Source organism: Ciconia boyciana, chromosome 16 (assembly GCF_034638445.1).
Source record: "Ciconia boyciana chromosome 16, ASM3463844v1, whole genome shotgun sequence".
NCBI classification, from domain to species: Eukaryota; Metazoa; Chordata; class Aves; order Ciconiiformes; family Ciconiidae; genus Ciconia; species Ciconia boyciana.
The window spans coordinates 13,887,103-13,905,036 of record NC_132949.1 but is presented as its reverse complement, the minus strand read 5'-3'; the positions used below and the strand labels follow the sequence as shown (position 1 = coordinate 13,905,036).

Here is a 17,934-nt window from a genome sequence, read left to right as displayed (position 1 = left end):
TAGCTTGAACACCACAGGCGCCAGCACAAATAACTTTTCTCCTTCATTCTGTGTCTTTGAGAGTTATTTATCTGAGTGAGAAGCTTCCTTTTTATCACTCACTAAAGTACTATAGGAGGGTTAAGTAGTTAGGAACTAGGTGACAAAAAGCTGTACCGTGACATAGGTACACAAAAGTTATAATCCAAAGCTGTGCCCAAAAGCTGATGATGATATAGACCTCACCAGTAAAAAGAGAAACAAATGAAAACTGGTGCTCATGGTGCGTATGCAAAGGAATCTACGGTCTTTATTCTCTAGACATTGACATGGTTACAAAGACTCATTGCAGAAGAAAATGACCAAGAGGTTCACATTTTGTGCATCCCTCAGGTCACTTTGCTGCTTCGTGACAGCCTCACTCTTCCTCTTCTATCTTCTTGCCATGAAACTCCCGGCTCTTTGCTCGGAGCTTGTTGACCTGTGACTCTGCAATGTCAGCCCGCTCCTCGGCTTCCTCCAGCTCGTGCTGGATCTTGCGGAACTTGGAGAGGTTGACATTGGACAGCTCCTCCTGTGTGGGGAGAGGGAGGCGGTGGTGAGGAGCCCAGGGCAGGGGTTCCACGCCTCCTGCGCCTCGGCCTTGCGGGGTTGCGGCTCTTCCCTGGGGAAAGGCACAAACTTCCATCCCTCACCCACCACTGCTTACACATAAGCCTCACACAGACCTCCTCATCCTCCCTTATTCAGGACCCCACTGTGACAAGCTTCACCAGTACTGTGTCACTCTTGAGGAGCTATGTGTGCACTTATTCTCCCATTACTTGCTGCCCAACTATCAGTGTGATTTAGTAGGTTGAGAAAGACCCTGAAGCCTTCTGCTGTCGATCAGCAGCAGAGATTCAGGAAGTTCTCAGTCAGTGGGTGTGGCCCCCTGGGTTTGTTGAGTCTGACCTCCTGTATAAAACAGGCTGCAGAACTTCCCTCAGTTCATCCCTGACTGCAGGGTGCCCTAAACTCAGCAAGGCCTCATGACACGATAACAACATGGCATGGCCAAGACTGTTGTGTCTTGGGAGTTTCTTTCATGCTCCTTTCCTGGTATTCATACTCATCTCAATGAGCATGCTGCCCCGATGGAAGGTAGCTCTTGCCCATTCTCCAAGCACTACTTACAGCCTCCTCAGCTTGTCTCTTGTAGGATTTCACCTTCATTTGCAGCTTGTCCACCAGATCCTGCAGCCTGAGAATATTCTTCCGGTCTTCCTCAGACTAAAACAGTTGGCAAACAGGAAAGAGGGTGAATTATTGGTTTCCCACCACGTGAGGTTAACAAATTCCCCTTGGGGGTGGTGTGTGCAAAATCTGACTTGCTGTGAGAAAACTCTGTCAGCCCAAGGAGGCTTTACCTGGTAGGTCAGCTCCTTCACCCTCCTCTCGTACTTGCGCACACCCTTCACGGCTTCAGCGCTGCGCTTCTGCTCAGCATCAACCTCCCCTTCCAGCTCCCGCACCTGCAATGCGAAGCCCATCTTTGGAGCTTCCCTGCTATCTCTCCAAGGGATGTGCTCACTCATGCACAAATACCAGCCCTACGTACTCTGGCCTCCAGCTTCTGGATTTGCTTCTTGCCTCCCTTCAGTGCCAACTGCTCGGCTTCATCCAGACGGTGCTGCAGGTCCTTCACCGTCTGGTCCAGGTTCTTCTTCATCCTCTCCAGGTGGGCGCTGGTGTCCTGCTCCTTCTTCAGCTCTTCTGCCATCATGGCTGCCTGAGGAGAGCAAAGGGTCAAAGCCATTTTGGGGCTGGAGACAGTTTTGGGGGGAGAATACATCCACCCTGAGCAGTGAAAGGAGCCCCCGACTCACATCTGTGATGGCCTTCTTGGCCTTCTCTTCAGCATTGCGAGCTTCCTGGATCGTCTCCTCCATTTCACCCTGAATTTGTATGATGTCTGTTTCCAGCTTCTTCTTGGTGTTGATCAGGCTGGTGTTCTGGGCAACAGGAAAGACATGATTTGTACTTTTAGACCTAGTGCCTCCACATCAAGAGTTGAAAGTGTGAGTACTGTTTGTGAAAGTCTTTAACGCAAGAGTCCTCTTTAGAGCCATAGCAGCAACCCAGACACGGGTGGCTGGCTAGATTGGCCATATCACAGCGTGGCTGTCCACGTGTTTACACAGTAATCACTTACAAGATGCATAGCAATCTCATTCTGTGTTATCCCTTGCTGATGGGATTAATTTCCAGCAGAGTGCCTGACCTGGGTATGGAGGAGCTGCACACGTTCAGTGGCATCCAGAAGCTCCTGCTCAGCCACTTTCCTTGACCGCTCCGTCTGCTCCAGGGCTGCCCGTAGCTCCTCAACTTCAGCCTGCAGCAGGTTTGCTCTGCGCTCCACCATGGCCACCTGCTCCTTCAGGTCCTCCTGTGTCCTGAGAGCATCGTCCAAGTGTATCTGGGTATCCTGTAAAAGAGACAAGAGAAATTGCAAGGCGACAATTTTGAGTGCCAAAAAAGTCAGGGATGTCATTTCTCTTTCTGTAGCTTTGCTAAACGGACCTTGAGCACTGCCTGTGTGTTTCTCAGGTTCTTTTGTGCCTCTGCAGCCACACGGTTGGCATGGCTCAGCTGGATCTCCATTTCATTCAGGTCTCCCTCCATCTTCTTCTTCAGCCGCAGGGCTTCATTCCTGCTCCTGATCTCAGCATCCAGGCTGCTCTGCATGGACTCCACAATTCTGAGGTGGTTTCTCTTCATCTGGTCGATCTCCTCATCTTTCTCTGCTATCTTCCTGTCAATCTCAGACTTCACCTGGTTGAGCTCAAGCTGGAGGCGCAGGATCTTCCCCTCTTCATGTTCTAAGGAGGCCTGGACAAGTCAGCAGGAACAGTGACTTAAACTACTGCTTGCTTCCTAAGTAATCTCTTATGCAGTACTTCACAAAATCTAGGCTTGCTTTCCTGCCGTCTCTGCAGATAATTCCCATATTTTCAGTCTGGACACCATTTATTAGCACCATGTGTACCTCAGCTTCCTCCAGGGAGGCTTGGATTTCATATTTCTCCTGCTCAATCTGCTTCTTGATTTTCTCCAGCTCATGAATCGCCTTTCCTCCCTCGGCAATCTGCTCTGTGAGGTCGGAAATCTCCTCTGTGGGAACAAAGACCAATGGCGTGGTCAGGCACAGAGCAGAATGGGAAGGGCCCTGCCACAACAAGGTAAAAGGCACCTTTGCCGACCTGCAGGCACAGACTCATGTGGAGCGGTGCATAGTGGGGGATAGCAAGAAAGCCCTGCCAGGAGCAGAGGGCCAGGGACCTACCCTGCAAGTTCTTGTTCTCACGCTTCAGCGTTTCCAGGTGGTCCAAGGACTCCTCATAGGCATTCTTCATCTTAAACAGCTCCGTGCTGAGAGAGCGAGACTCCTTCTGGGAGGCTTCCAGCTCAGCCTGTGTTTCCTCATACTTCTGCTTCCATTCTGCCAGGATCTGCAGAGAAATGGGGCGTGAGTACGGATGTAGCAATCACGAGGGGATGCTCTGCCCAGGAGCCCCAGCTCTGGAGCCCAAAAGACCTTGTCAAAGTTCTTCTGCTTCTTATCCAGAGCTGCGCAGGCAGCATTTGATCGCTCTACTTCAATCATCAGGTCCTCCACTTCATTCTGCAGCCTCTGCTTTGTCTTTTCCAGGGAAGCACATTTGGCATTAACAGCTTCGACATGTTCCTCTGCCTCCTGCAGGCGCTGGGCCAGCTTCTTCCTGGGAGGAGATAAGCACAACTCCAGGTTAGATCTAAAGGGTCTATCACTTCTGTATTCTAGCGCCTACTGAGTATTCGGCCTGTCTGAGGATTTCTAGCCCTAAAGGCTACGTTTGTCCTTCCAATCTACACTTTTTCCACAGCACACTTTTCCTCTCTCTCCCTCTCTCCCCTCTACACAAAGACAGTATATGCCCGCCTTCATCCCACCCCTCTCCTAACCCACGTTCAGAGACTCCAATTTCCAGTTTCCCTTGATAGTCTCAGTCTTCTCCAGCTATTCGACACCCCACTTCCCACGTACTTGGCCTCCTCCAACTCCTCCGTGCGCTGAATAGCGTCCGTCTCGTATTTGGTTCTCCACTGGGCCACTTCGCTGTTGGCCTTGGACAGGGCACGCTGCAGCTCCCCCTTGGCTTCCTGCTCCTCGTCATATTGTTCCCGGAGCAAGTCACAGTCATGGCGAGCAGACTGCAAGGCGTGGGCCAGGGCGTTCTTGGCCTGTGGGGACACTGGGATTGGTAATAACCTGAATACTTGCCTTGAGATGCCTCTTGACAGTGAAACTGACAGTGAAATTAGAATGAAACTCTAATTAGGCAAATGCAAAGCCTGGAGCTGATGAAGCCTTCATCAATGTGTTCTGGAGGGTCAGGATGTGTTACTGGCAGGTGCTCTGGGGACAGTAATCTGCTGTTTCTGTAAATGTTGCGACATATGTGTCTGGATCCTGTCTTAGAGAGTATCGTCAGAATCTCAGGAAAGCCTTGTGCATTACTTCCTCCAGCCTCAAAATCATTATGCTTCCTTCCCTCTCTAGCTTATGAGTGGGGGTATGTGCATTACTGGTATTCCCTCCAGTACCACATGTGTTTGGGGAAAGAATACTGAACCAATCTTGGATCAGACAGGATTCTCCGGATGCTTTTAGGGGTGATGTAGGTTGTGGACAGTAGGGTACTTCCAGACCTTTATTTCTTCCTCTAGGTGTCTCTTGAGTTCCTCAATCTGTTGGGTAAATCCTTGCTTGCCCCTAGACAGCTGAGAAATCAGAGCATCTTTTTCCTCCACCTGGCGTGAATATTCACCTGGAAGGAGTGAAATGCAAAGAAGTCACTAGGCTCTTAATGATATGACGGTTTCTGCCTGTAAACCCACGTCATCAGGAGAGGTCATACCAGTTATCATATTACGCCCTGTGGTATGCTCATGGCGTGCAGGTCCTCCAATTGCACCTCACGAATGAGGATGTCTCACCTGATTCTGTCTGCAGACGAGCTCTTTGAGTATTGAGGTCATTGATCATGCGCTGATTCTGCTCCTCCTTAGTTTTAATCTCACTCAGCTGGTCTTCCAGAGTGCGGCACATCTTCTCCAGATTTGCCTAGATAACAAACACAAGGAAGGAAAGGAAATGAACACCTGGACTCTGCCTTATCCTCACAGCAGGGATTTTTTTTATGAGAAGGTGGCTGGTAGATGTAGCCTATGTGCCATACCTTGGCCCTGTGAGCATGTTCTACGGCAATTCCATACCTTGGCCTTGGAGACAGACTCCATGTTACTGGCCAAGTCGTCAATCTCCATCTTCAGCTCACTCTTCTCCTTCTCCAGCTTCTGCTTCACTCGTTGCAGGTTGTCGATCTGCTCCCCAAGCTCAGCTGTGCTGTCTGCGTGCTTCTTCCGCAGGGCGGCAGCCGTGGCTTCGTGCTGCAGTGTGGCCTCTTCGAGGTCACGACGCATCTTCTGGAATTCTGCCTCACGCTTCTTGTTCATCTCAATCTGAGCTGCGGTAGCCCCTCCTGCTTCTTCCAGGCGCTCGCTGATCTCCTCTAGCTCCCTCGAGAGGTCAGCCCGATGCTTCTCTGCTTTTGCCCGAGAGGTTCGCTCTGCCTCAATTTCCTCCTCCAGTTCCTCGATACGAGCCTGTGGAACATTAGGGACCCTTCACACCCATGCCCTCCTCCTACCTCATGTCTTTCTGAAGGGCAGAAGAGAAGGAAGAGAGACTTGCCTGCAGCTCCTTGATCTTCTTCTGTAATTGGATGCCCAGGGCTTGCTCATCCTCGATTTTGCTCTGGATCTGGCTGATTTCAAAGTCTTTCCTTTGCACAAAGCAAACCGTGTTAGAGCGCAAAGAAAAAAGACAAGTACACCAGCCCAGCACTCAGGTGCCCCACAGCCACACTTACTTCTTCAGTTTCTCATCCAGCTGCTGCTTATCGTTTTCCAAATCCATTATGCTGTCATGGGCCAGCTTCAGGTCTCCTTCGAGTTTCCGCTTAGCCCTCTCAAGGTCCATGCGCAGCTTCTTCTCTTGCTCCAGGGACCCTTCCAGCTATAAAGAACAAGACCATCAGTGCTCTGCCAGCCAGCTTTAACTCCATCCCTGTCCTTTCTCTTTCTCTTTCTTACATCATCCACTTGCTGCTCCAGCTTGGTTTTAGCTTTGGTCAGAGTATTGACTTTGTCCTCTTCTGCCTGCAGGTCATCCAGTGTCTGCTGATGGGCCTCTTGGAGGGCTTTCTTCTCTTTTGTCAGCTTGGCAATGGTCTCGTCCAGGGCTGCCATCTCCTCTGTGAGGTTTTTCACCTGTTGATTGTAAGAAAGTGCCAAAAGTCTGTGTAGAAGACTTGACTGCTAGTGCAGTGACCTTTTCACTTTGCAGTGCTTAGCCAGGAGCTTGTTTTTTACTTGGGCTGCCTAGCTGCCCCACTGTGATGCTCCTGGTATGTTCCAGACCTAGCTTGGTTCTGAGGATACCAGGCTGATGTGCGAGGTATCTGTCCCTTCACCCTTTATGTGACTCCTTTTGTGGGTACCTTGTTTTCTGTGGCATGCTTTTCCTTCTCCACTTTGGCCAGCGTTAACTCGAGGTCATCAATATCTTTCTTCAGCTCTGAACATTCATCCTCCAGTTTTCTCTTCTTGGCTGTCAGCTCGGCATTAATTTCCTCCTCATCCTCAGCCCTTTCAGTCACCTCCTTAATTTTGGCTTCCAGCTGGATTTTGGTTTTGATGAGCTGGTCACATCTTTCCTCAGCATCAGCCAAGCTATCTGCTTCCTGGTGGGGAGACACAGATTTTTGTGGGTTGTAATGGATTGAAGTTTCTCCGCTCTGTCTTTTGTATCACTGAGTAGGCATGTGTTAAAATGGGGGCTGAACCTGGCCTTCCACTCCAGCAACTGGAAGATCTGGCCTGGTGTCTACTGGGAAACCTTGTAATCTCAAATCAACATTGATTCCCAATTTTTTGTGTCTCTTAAAAGTGCCTCACAGAGAGCGTCGCTGTGAGACTACCTCAGGCACCCACAAGCATGACAGAACAGTGGTCACTTCAATTGCTAGTTTCAGCAGGAGCAAGGGCTTGGAGTCTTTTTTCCTGACAGAAACAGTATTCAATAGCTTCTTCTCTTTAACTGACTCATCATGAACATCATAATATTTGGGGAGTAAAGGCTTTGTGAGAAGAATTTAGTGGAGCAGGTGGTGTTTGGGTTGGTGTGAAGAGCCTGCCTTTTCCTAACTGAGTTTGAATGGGAAGTATCCAGGTTTCTGAAAGTAATCAAGGCCTTCTAGTGTAGCTGTAAGCAGGAAAAGTGGGTCCTTCTCAGGTTTGCCTTTCCTTTGTTAGACAGATACATGGCTTTGAAAGTTGAGCAGATGGAGATACTTCCCTTCCAGTTCAGAGCTCTCTGCTGTGGATTACATGTTGGCTAGTGTTACATGGCTCCTTCCTCAGAGAGCAGGAATGCCGAGTCTCATGTGGGGCTGCCATGAGACTCACCATGCCCCTGCCAGTGCCTGTTTACTCAACATTAGAGTGTGTGATTTACGCTGTTTCCTACTGCATGTTAGTCAGCTTTCTGCAAGTCTCTGCTTAGGGTAAGAAGCATTCTGACTGTATATCGTTCTTTTCCCAGGGGCAAATGAACGGTGATACTCACCGCCTGTACTTGGAGCTGCAGGTCATTTTTCTCCTGCAGTAAGGTCACCATTTTCTCCTCCAGCTCTTTCCTCTTTGCCTCAGACTTTGCAAGCTCCTCCTTGGTTTTCTCAAACTCTTGTTTCATGTTGGCCATCTCCTTCTCAGATTCTGCACTCTTCAGCAAGGGCTTGATCTTGAAGAACAGCTTCATCCAGGGCCAGTGCTTGACATTCATGAATGCACGAACATTGTACTGGATACAGAAAATGGCATCCCTGAAATAAAATTCACATGGCTATTGCATACTCTGTGGGTAGCAAATTTAGACTCAATTAGCCAAGTACCATGAGAACATGATACGTGGGTGAGAAATGTCTACCTCCTCTCCACCATTCTCCGATACTCCACTCTCATCAGGAAGCCCCTGCACCTGGCTTGTGTCATGGTCATAATGGCTGCTAGTTTCTCATCTCTCATCTCCTCCAGAAGACCAATCAGTCCAGCTTTGAAGAACACCTTAAGAAATGGAATATTGTCGCACATCAGTCTCAGGTAGTGTGTAACAGAGGCACGTAGTATTTGAATGCAGGACTTGTTTCTACCTTGGTGTGACCAAATCTGTACTGGGTGTGGTCCACATCAATAGACCCAAGAAGCTTCTCTGAAGCCTTCTTGCTATCTATGAACTGACCTTCTGGAATAGCACTTGCATTAAGCACTCTGTATCTGTAGGAGAAAGCAGAACATGAAGAAATCCTCATTACTGAAACCACCACTGTGACTGAACCCCACAGCCTTCTCAGCAACAGCTGACTGTCTGACTGCGTAATGTCATGTATTAGAGACAGTCCATTCTTTGAAGACAGTGTAAGTGAAGATTTCATACTGTTAACTCAGAGTCCAAGGGAATCCTGACCGTCAATATAAAATTAATCATAAACTCACAATAAAACACATCTCTGTTACTACTTAGGTCCTTTTTAAAGTATAATGTTTCAAGTTTCTTAAGGTAATCAGGCTCTTCAGCTTGGTTTGAATGGGCAGAAAGGTGGAGCACTCTCACCTTTGTTTGAAGTCAGCATACAGGACTCTGCTGGGGAATCCTTTCCTGCAAATTCTGATCCCTTCCAGCACACCATTGCAGCGCAGCTGATGCAGCACCAGCTCATGCTCCATGGCACCTAACAAATACCACCATTAGTAACTACCCTGCTGTTTAACATTCAGGAGAAGAGCTTCTGCTGCTCAAGTTTTCCTCCTATTGGACCCCCTTACCAGGTGTTTTTGTTTCATTTGGGATGATGCATCGTACAAAATGGGGGTGAGTGCTGCGTAGATTTGTCATCAGCTTGTTTAAATTCTCCTGTGAGATTACAAGGTGACATTTAGGTCAACAAATGAAAGATCTGTATCCCTGAAGCTCCATGTATTTCATCCATGGAAAGATCTGTCAGATTTAAACTAGATTGCAAAACTTCCATATCAGTGTACAGAAGCTTATGCCTTCATCCATCTTTTGTTGTTGAACATTACTATTAAAAGGAAATATAATTAGGTTACTGTGTCATCATAATTTATTATTTTCAAAAACTGGGATATAATTCATTTGATATCCTGAGACTCATGGCTTTGAAAGTCAGGAACAAGTCCCTAAGCTTCCCCTCCTGAATCAATATACTGCTTAGGCTTTTATATGTGATAATCTTAAAGCCAGTCTCTCTGTTTTTCAGAACTGCTCCATTACTTATGAATCGTGCATGGTAGCAGTATTGCAAATATTCAGAAGTCCAAAATCTTTATTTGGTAAAACATTCTGAAGTCTGTGCAATAGCTGAAAGAAATTGACCTATTTCAATGTCATATTTAGCTTAAAAATTATAGGTATATGAAAAGAGATCTGAATGACAACATCCTCACCATTTGAAAGAGTTTTCATTTTGATATGTTAATGAGAGAATATCACTCCATCTTGAAAAAGAGAAGAAACTAGTCCATCATTTAAATGGAAAGAAAAATTACCTATAGTACATAATCTTCTTCATCCTCTTGCTATAGGACTTCAGGAGTTATAACATTATTTTTCACATTTTAAATTCCCTTTCTTCAAGTAAAAAGAGACAAAGTGAGGAAATTGGTACGTACCCGGAAAAGAGCTGAGACAGTCTGGAAAGAAGAACCCTTCTTCTTGCCACCCTTTTTGCCACCACCCTCTGTAAATGAAAGAAGGGGAAAACAATATTAAAATATTGATTTTGAACACTGAACTACAGAACAGAAAACAATTTTTAAACATTTAGGTTTTCCTGTTTTATTCCCTATCAGCATTTTCCCACACTGAAAATACAGTTTTCACAGAGCTGACCTGCATCTGCTCCACCATAGTTGGCAAAGAGTAAAGCCAGTGTCTTCACAGATGATTTCTGGTACAACCCAATGACAGTTTCATTCAGGGGGTCTTTGTTCTTCTCAAGCCAGCCAGTGATGTTGTAGTCTACTGTACCCGCATAGTGTATCAGGGAGAAGTGGGCCTCAGCCTTGCCTTTGACAGGCTTGGGCTTCTGGAAGTTACTGGACTTGCCCAGATGTTGGTCATAGAGCTTGTTCTTGAAAGAGGTGTCAGTTGCCTTGGGGAACATGCACTCCTCTTCCAGGATGGAGAAGATGCCCATGGGCTGGAAGACATTACAACAGACAAGAGGGAGAAACAGATTCCTTGGTTGGAAAGAGGCTAGTGTTAGGACAGAAAGCTGTGAAACAAATCAGAAGATAAGGTTGCTTCTGTCCTTTTCTGGACAATATGTCACAGAAAATTAACTGAGGTTCATCGTTTTTCATCCTTGGTTCTTCACCTTTACTTGTGGAACTACTTTTAACCATTGCTGGCAAATTACAAATTACAGAAATACGGAGTACTTTAATAACTGAAATCTATCATTTTAATCCAGACATAAACAAATTCTTTATGTATCCCTCAATAACTAGAGAATTCCAACATTAATGCACCTGAACAGGAAGGATACCTTCTCAATGAGCTCAATGCAAGCAGCCAGGTCCATCCCAAAGTCAATGAATGTCCATTCAATTCCTTCCTTCTTGTACTCCTCCTGCTCCAGCACGAACATGTGGTGGTTGAAGAACTGTTGCAGTTTCTCATTGGTGAAGTTGATACATAGCTGTTCAAAGCTATTGAACTGCCAAATGTAAAAAAAGATGCAATGTTTTCAGGGTTCAGACATCACCACAGGACTTTGCCCTGTGTAGTTCTGATATTTCATGTGTCTCTTAGACAAATATAAGGCCCCTTCCCTATCTATTCTCCCAGAAATCATTCACTGTGACTGTAATTGTATTCTGAAGAGAGAAAAGACTTCTAATTCATTGTAATGTAGAGAGATTTTTTGTTTGTTTGTTATCATTCCATATAATATGGATACTATAATTATGATAGTTATCCCTTATCCCTTTGGAATCCCTTAATTCTATAGCAAATTTAATAAGTAACTTCAGCACACTTTCTCCTATCAGAACAAATGTATTACTAGACTCTGCCTCTCCCAACACCCCAATCATGAAGACTGCCTCAATTTGCTACTATTTTTCTGTTCTTAAGAGAGTGGCTTTAGATATTTCCATGTGCTTGTATGGAAGCTTTTGGGGTTCTTTCACCAACAGCATGAGCATTTCCTAATCTCTTTCAATAATTTCCACCAACAGCATGAACATTTCTAATGTTTTTCAATATTTTCCACACCTTTGGCCCATATAACTTTGTCACAGATTTCTTCCTTTTTTCTTTTGTTTTGACTAAGCTTAATATTCTTGCATGCTCTAGTATAAGTTCCTTTCCTATTAAGATCTAATGGTTGAAAAGGCCAATAACTTTAATGTGAGATCTCTTGATCATTGCAATTTAAACAAAAAATATGACTCTTCATGAAAGAAGTCTTAGAATTTTCTTAACACCCATTGTCCCTTCCATGAAGCTGTTGTGAAATCGCTGATCCTTACATCAAAGATCTCAAAGCCAGCAATGTCCAGGACACCAATGAAGTACTGTCTGGGCTGCTTTGTATCCAGCTGTTGGTTGATGCGAATAACCATCCACAAGAACATCCTCTCATAGACAGCCTTTGCTAGAGCACCTACAGCATTGTGCACCTAAGGCAAAGGGGAAATGCACAAAAGTTACTGCACAGAGAAATTTTAAAGAATTTTAACTGTCTGAAGAGAAATTCTGAAGTATAATCATGTATTCCTAGTAACGAACTATTCTACCTGCTCCACAGTTTGACCTTTGGTCACAAATTCATTCCCAACTTTGACTCGAGGATAACACAGGGCTTTGAGCAGGTCAGCTGAGTTCAGACCCATCAGGTAGGCAGCCTTGTCAGCAACTGAAAGAAAAGAGAGACAAAGAAAAAATTGACCATTGGACAAAGACTGGAATTTGATCAATGGAAGTGTGTCTCACAAATGATGCCGATGTTCAAAATTCTTGACTGCAAATCTTTTAATCTAGATCACAGCAAGCATATTAAATACAGGAAAGCTGTGAAAGCCAATATTGGTATTTTTTTGAAAGTAGTTATCAGTAAGAAACCTTTCCTTGAATATTTTAACTAAAATTATAAACTGAAACAATTATTTTAATAACTTTCACTTTAAAAATACATGAAGATTACAACTTGGTATCTTATTTAAGATCTAAGAAAGCTCTTATATTTAAATAGGCCATGGTCTGTAATGCCAATAGGAGAAGTATATACATGCCAGAGCTAATTCTAGAGCCTGTGTATGAAACTAGGGAAGCTGCGTCTTCAAAAAAGCTTGTCAAAAACCTCTGCATATTAAATGGAAAAATGCATAAAAACAGCCCATCAAAAAGCTAACTGAAGGAGTACCATTTTGTAAGATAGGCCAGGGATCAGAGAATGAGGTTCATAACTTCATGGACACTAAGAGAAACATTACTTAGTTTTCACTTGATTAAGCTATGGCTTTTGTCTTGTCTAAAAAGAGTTTCTTTCTTTATTAAAAGTCAGTTGCTAAGGACCTTCTGTGCCATCTGGCTCTGCCTGCTCCTCTCGTTGTTTCTGCTTGAACTTCAAGTTCCCATAGTGCATGACAGCCCCTGTCAGCTTGTAGATGGCAGTCTTTTCATCAGCAGTGAAGCCCAGGATGTCAATGGCACTCTGCAGTTAAAACAATGAAGTAAAAACATTGCCTAACAACATTAACAATCTCATTAAAAATATTTTCTTAATAGCACTTACATCTGTAGCCATGAGCTCTTCCTGGTCATCAATGCTGGGAACAGTCACCTCACCTTGACTCACAAAGTGGAAATCATAAGGGTTGGTGGTAATGAGGAGCATGTCTGAAAGCAGGAAGAGGCAAGGCACAGGCTTAGTTTTGCCAACCAGGTAATAGAGGGAACAGCTGCTCAGCAATCATCCTCAAAAAGTCATAATGATCCTTCCTACCAATTAGCTCTGGCTTCTTGTTGGAGGTGATCTGATAAAATATGTGGTAGCTTCTTTCTGCCTTGAGCTGGAAAGTGACTCTGGACTTCTCCAGCAGATCTAGCAAGGAACGTAGAAAGAGTTAGGCAGAGGAACACACATGGAGGTGGGAATTTGGGAAAGAATGGGATCAGGCCAGGAGAGCCTCTTACAAGTTTCAATGTCAGCAGAAGCCAATTTGCCTGTGGCTCCAAAGTGGATTCTGATGAATTTGCCCTGTTAAGGAGAAGCAGCAGCATTTCAGCCTGGATGGGTTCTTTTGACGTCTCCTTTACGTGGAATAGTGCTAGGGCCATCACTTATCTTGTAATGAGAGGGAGAGATTTTGTCCAAAGCAACAACTTACAAAGCGTGAGGAGTTGTCATTCCTCACGGTCTTGGCGTTTCCAAAGGCCTCCAGCAGTGGGTTGGCGCTGATGATTTGATCCTCAAGCGTTCCCTGCAGGACGATAATTATTGCTGGTTATCCTTTCCAAAAATCATGTCAGGAACAGAGGAAAGCATTGACTCAAGCCAGTATCTATTAATTTACCTGCATTTTGCCAGACTGCTCCTCCTTCTTCTTCTCCCCACTCGCTGCAATTGTTGCAAAGTACTGGATGACACGCTTTGTGTTCACAGTCTTCCCGGCACCAGATTCTCCGCTGTCAAACCAAAGAGAGAAGCAGAGAGCGTGTGGTCAGGCAGGAGGTCCCCTGGCACTGGCCAGCCCTGCAGGGACCCGAGCAGGGAGTGTACATACGTGATCAGGATTGACTGGTTCTCACGATCTGTGAAAAGACAGAAAGAGTTTTCTTAGTGCTTCTCAGTTGCAGAGAAATGAAAATCTATGAGACAAACTAACTGTGAGCTGAAACTTCCTTAAGACTGCAGGAACAGTAGATAGCCAATTCCCAATTAAAACGCCCTGGAAATGTAGTACTTAATCCCTTTCAGGATTTTTTGAAGTTCCCCTAATAAAAAAATAAAGTCCTATTTGGATATGGATGTGAGATAAAATATACTAGCTTCTTTTTAAGATAATTCTCTTTAAATCAAGATCAATATTTCTATATATAAGAAAGAACCAAAGCCAAATACTATTTTGTAATGTCAATATGATTAAAGTGACTAAAACATGTAACGTAAAGTGAATTGACACTTTCTGGGGACTCAAGAGCCTTCTGAGATCAGAGGATTCTTTGAGCCAGGCATAGTGTAACTGTATGTAATGGTTTGGGTAGACTTTGCATGATTTCATTTCCTTACTTTAGTCATTGAAATAGAACTTTAGGACATATGATTTTCTTTGATAAAGAATATCCATGACTTAAGTACGTTGTGTATAAATGGTGATTCCCTTTGCTTTTTTAAAAATGTTTCAGCTGATAGTTGTTTTGGTGCTTCCTAGCTGTTCAAATGTTAGACAGAAGGAAAGAATGAATTCTGATTCTGCTTTCTATACAACCCTTGATTTCTATACAACTCTTAATTTTATACATTTCTGTCATATATCCCCTCAGTTTTCTTTTCTCCATCATCAAACTGTCCTTACCTACTTAATTGTTGTTCATACTGAATTTATTTCATGCCTATGAATATTGGTTTGTCCCTCAGTGAACTTTTCCAGGTCTCTTTTTTTAACGTGAGAAAACTAGAACTGACTGCATTATTCAAGACGTCAGTGTTCCACTTTTTAAATGGAATATGATAACATGGAACTATTGCTCTTTTTGTTATCTTTTTTTTTTCCAAGTAATTCCTAAACTTTATTTTGTGTTCTTCTGCCCTAATGAGCACTGAGCCAAAATTTCTGTAGCATTATTCATCGCAAGTCTGAGATCTAGTTCTTGAGAAGTAATAGACATTTCTTAGCTACCCATTCTGCCAATCTTCCATTTTTCCATTGTATCTCCTGCCTTTTAGGCTCTGTCTCCTTCATCTGACAATCTCTTATCATTTGCAGCTCTAAGGCAGTAAAAAAGCTCTGATAGTGCACTTATTTGGATTTGGAACTTCAATTTATAGGGATTCTTTCTTACTCTCTGATATGGGTATTATGTTAGTAATGTTTGATTCCACGCTTTTTGTTAAGATAGAGCACCAACACTTCTGTAGCATTGCTAATTCTGCTATCAGATTTTTCACTCTGCAATTATAAAACTTAATTTCTAGACTTCCCTCTTCAACATTCCCAGTGTGCTTTCTGTACTATTTATCTCATTTAAAATGGGCATTCTAGTTTACTCAGCTGACATATATGATGTAAACATTACTCCATATGTTCAAAGATTATCTGCAGAGAAAAGGAAGATTTTTCCTGAAGTGCACACTACAATATCATTTGAAGGGATATCAAGCACTCACCAGTCAGCATGAACTGATAGGCATTGTCAGAGATGGAGAAGATGTGTGGAGGGGCCTCCTGGCGCTTCTTGCCTCGATAGGCCAACACCACCTCCGGGTTGTACACCGGCAGCCACTTGTAGGGGTTGACAGTGACGCAGAAGAGACCCGAGTAGGTCTGCGAGGAAGGGAGACAGCACGTTGGCTTCCTCTTAGCCTGGCAGAGCAGTTCCTCCTAGCTGCCCAAGGGAAGACTGCTGCTGGTACTTACGTAGATCATCCAGGCTGCATAACGCTCTTTGAGGTTGTACAGCACAGCGGGTTCGTGGAGGTGGGTCATCATGGCCATATCCTCGACTTTATCGTACTTGGGAGGGTTCATGGGGAAGACTTGATCTTCCTTCACAGTCAGGGTCTGCCAAGGAAGAGAGACTGATGTATGTCAGGTGAGAGCCCAGAGTGGGAATTGAATTATGTTCTCAAGTCCTGCATTTTCCTCACCTCTCCTGCTTCAGACTTCACAGTGACCTTCCCTGATTCTTTGCTCTGGATTGATCCTTTCACAAAAGATTCCTTAGGATGGGCCACAAAAACTGATGTCTTGGCATCAAAAGGCTTGTTCTGGGCCTCAATTCTCTCCTTTTCTGACTTTCGGAGGTAAGGAGCCGCCTCCCCAAAGACGGCCATCTCAGAGTCTGGAGTAGTCATGTCTGCACTTCACTGAAGACACGTCAGCAGAAGAATCTGAGGGGGAAAGAAGACACTTTCCCTCAGTTAGATAACAGTTTTCTCTGCCAGTGATGAAATCTCTTAGTTTCTCTCTTTCCAGCATTTGAACTAGTATGTCATTTTCAATAACACCTTTTGAAAGCTAGTTTTGATTTGAACACTTAAGTACTTTCACCCCACTTGAGAATGAGACAGCATTCTAAATAATTTTAGTCTTCTAACTATGAATAGAATTTTAAATATTGATTATAATTTTGCAATATTATCATACTGGTGGGTGTTTTACCATTTTACTATTGGTATACTGAAGAACTAAACCTAAAACAAATCTCTCTCTTCTGTTGCCCTTAATTATCAGTGATGAGTCTCCAAGAAGTCCTTTCATTGCCTATGATCTGTGGAAAGTGAATTTACTTAGTTTCACACTGTATATGTCTTATCAGGCTCAGTCCAATCTTTTCTGCAATGGATATGAATATGAAAAATCGGGAATGAATATAGTAAAATTACTTCTAGGTAATTGGACTAACAGTTAATGACTTAGGGTGTTGTCTGTCATGACATCAGAGGTTCTAAGTCAGTCACTAGTATATTAACAAGTTGGTAACTTTCTTATTATGTTCCATAGTATTCCAGAGATAAATTTTAAGTTGAAAATAAAAAAATGCCATGGAAAGCAGATTGAAAATTTCAGCTATCATCAGAAGCAAACCCTCCCTTCTGGTTATCAGAAGCAATCAGAATGCAGTGAGACATGCAAGATAAAGAGAAATTTTTTAGTCTCTGCAATCCTACAGAACCCATACACTTACCTTCAAACTTTCAGTGAGAGCAGGGCAAAATAGTCCCAAGGAGATTTTATAGAGTCTGGTATGCAGATGCTCTGGATTCTTCCTCTTTCTTCGGTCAAAGCATTTTTGGCCAACCTTCTTTGGCAAAGCATTGTTTGGCAGACTTACCTAAAGACATAATTGTCATTTGATTTGACTAGATATAATTAGAAATTTTTTATATCTTACCAACTATGTGGCTATATCTACTATAAATCATTTGACAAGAGAATTAAGGAGGGAATCTCGATCAGTTAAGGCACTTAGAGAACTTGGATGCAGGACTTATGTATTATGCTGACATATTTCTGGGTCACTTTCTGATCCATCCAAGTTAGATGATTGTTTAGTACACAGTGCTGCAACAATTCAAACTATACAATGCAGGTAGTAGCATTTATCTTCTTCACATGGTGCTGTGAAGTTTATAAGTTTATAAAGAAATACTTGAAAAATTACAGTATACCAAAACCTACAACTAATTGTCACTAAAACCAATATGTTTTTCTTGAAAATAGAAAACCAGAAACCTATTGTAGCTCAGATTCCTGCAGGGACAATATATCAACTCTTGAAATACAGCTCATGTACAGAGTGCTTGAGGTGATTTCCAGGGTCTTGAGACAAATGCAGATGCTGATGTATATAAAGATATTATAAAGATAAATATAAAGGTATATTATATTTAAAATATATTATATTTAAAAGATATTAAATTTCCCAGAAAGGTGAGGTATCTAAAGACATTCTGCATGTCCCTAATAATGAACAAGGAGTTGCAAATTGTTGTGGCATCTACTATATAACATACGAGAACAAAAGGTCAAAAGGTGCCTTCTGATTTTAACAGCTAAAAA

The 17,934-nt window shown here is 43.6% G+C and overlaps 1 protein-coding gene across 1 annotated transcript; it reads right to left on the bottom strand.

Moving 5' to 3' along the window:
* Positions 1-397: 397 nt before the first annotated feature.
* Positions 398-16,226, bottom strand: LOC140660590 (myosin heavy chain, skeletal muscle, adult-like). The gene is made up of 38 exons (XM_072881571.1): positions 16,020-16,226; positions 15,790-15,933; positions 15,540-15,696; positions 13,936-13,963; positions 13,726-13,837; positions 13,540-13,632; positions 13,346-13,409; positions 13,155-13,253; positions 12,945-13,048; positions 12,725-12,863; positions 11,947-12,065; positions 11,680-11,829; positions 10,692-10,862; positions 10,034-10,343; positions 9,814-9,881; positions 8,947-9,034; positions 8,735-8,852; positions 8,274-8,397; positions 8,051-8,187; positions 7,691-7,946; positions 6,564-6,806; positions 6,157-6,333; positions 5,934-6,079; positions 5,756-5,846; positions 5,278-5,667; positions 4,999-5,125; positions 4,711-4,829; positions 4,046-4,242; positions 3,557-3,740; positions 3,305-3,470; positions 3,008-3,132; positions 2,542-2,850; positions 2,243-2,446; positions 1,848-1,973; positions 1,580-1,750; positions 1,389-1,493; positions 1,156-1,251; positions 398-553 (listed from the first exon to the last, which is right to left on the bottom strand). The coding sequence occupies exons 1-38, from the start codon at positions 16,224-16,226 to the stop codon at positions 398-400; spliced, it is 5,820 nt and encodes a 1,939-aa protein (XP_072737672.1).
* Between the last annotated feature and the right edge of the window lie 1,708 nt (positions 16,227-17,934).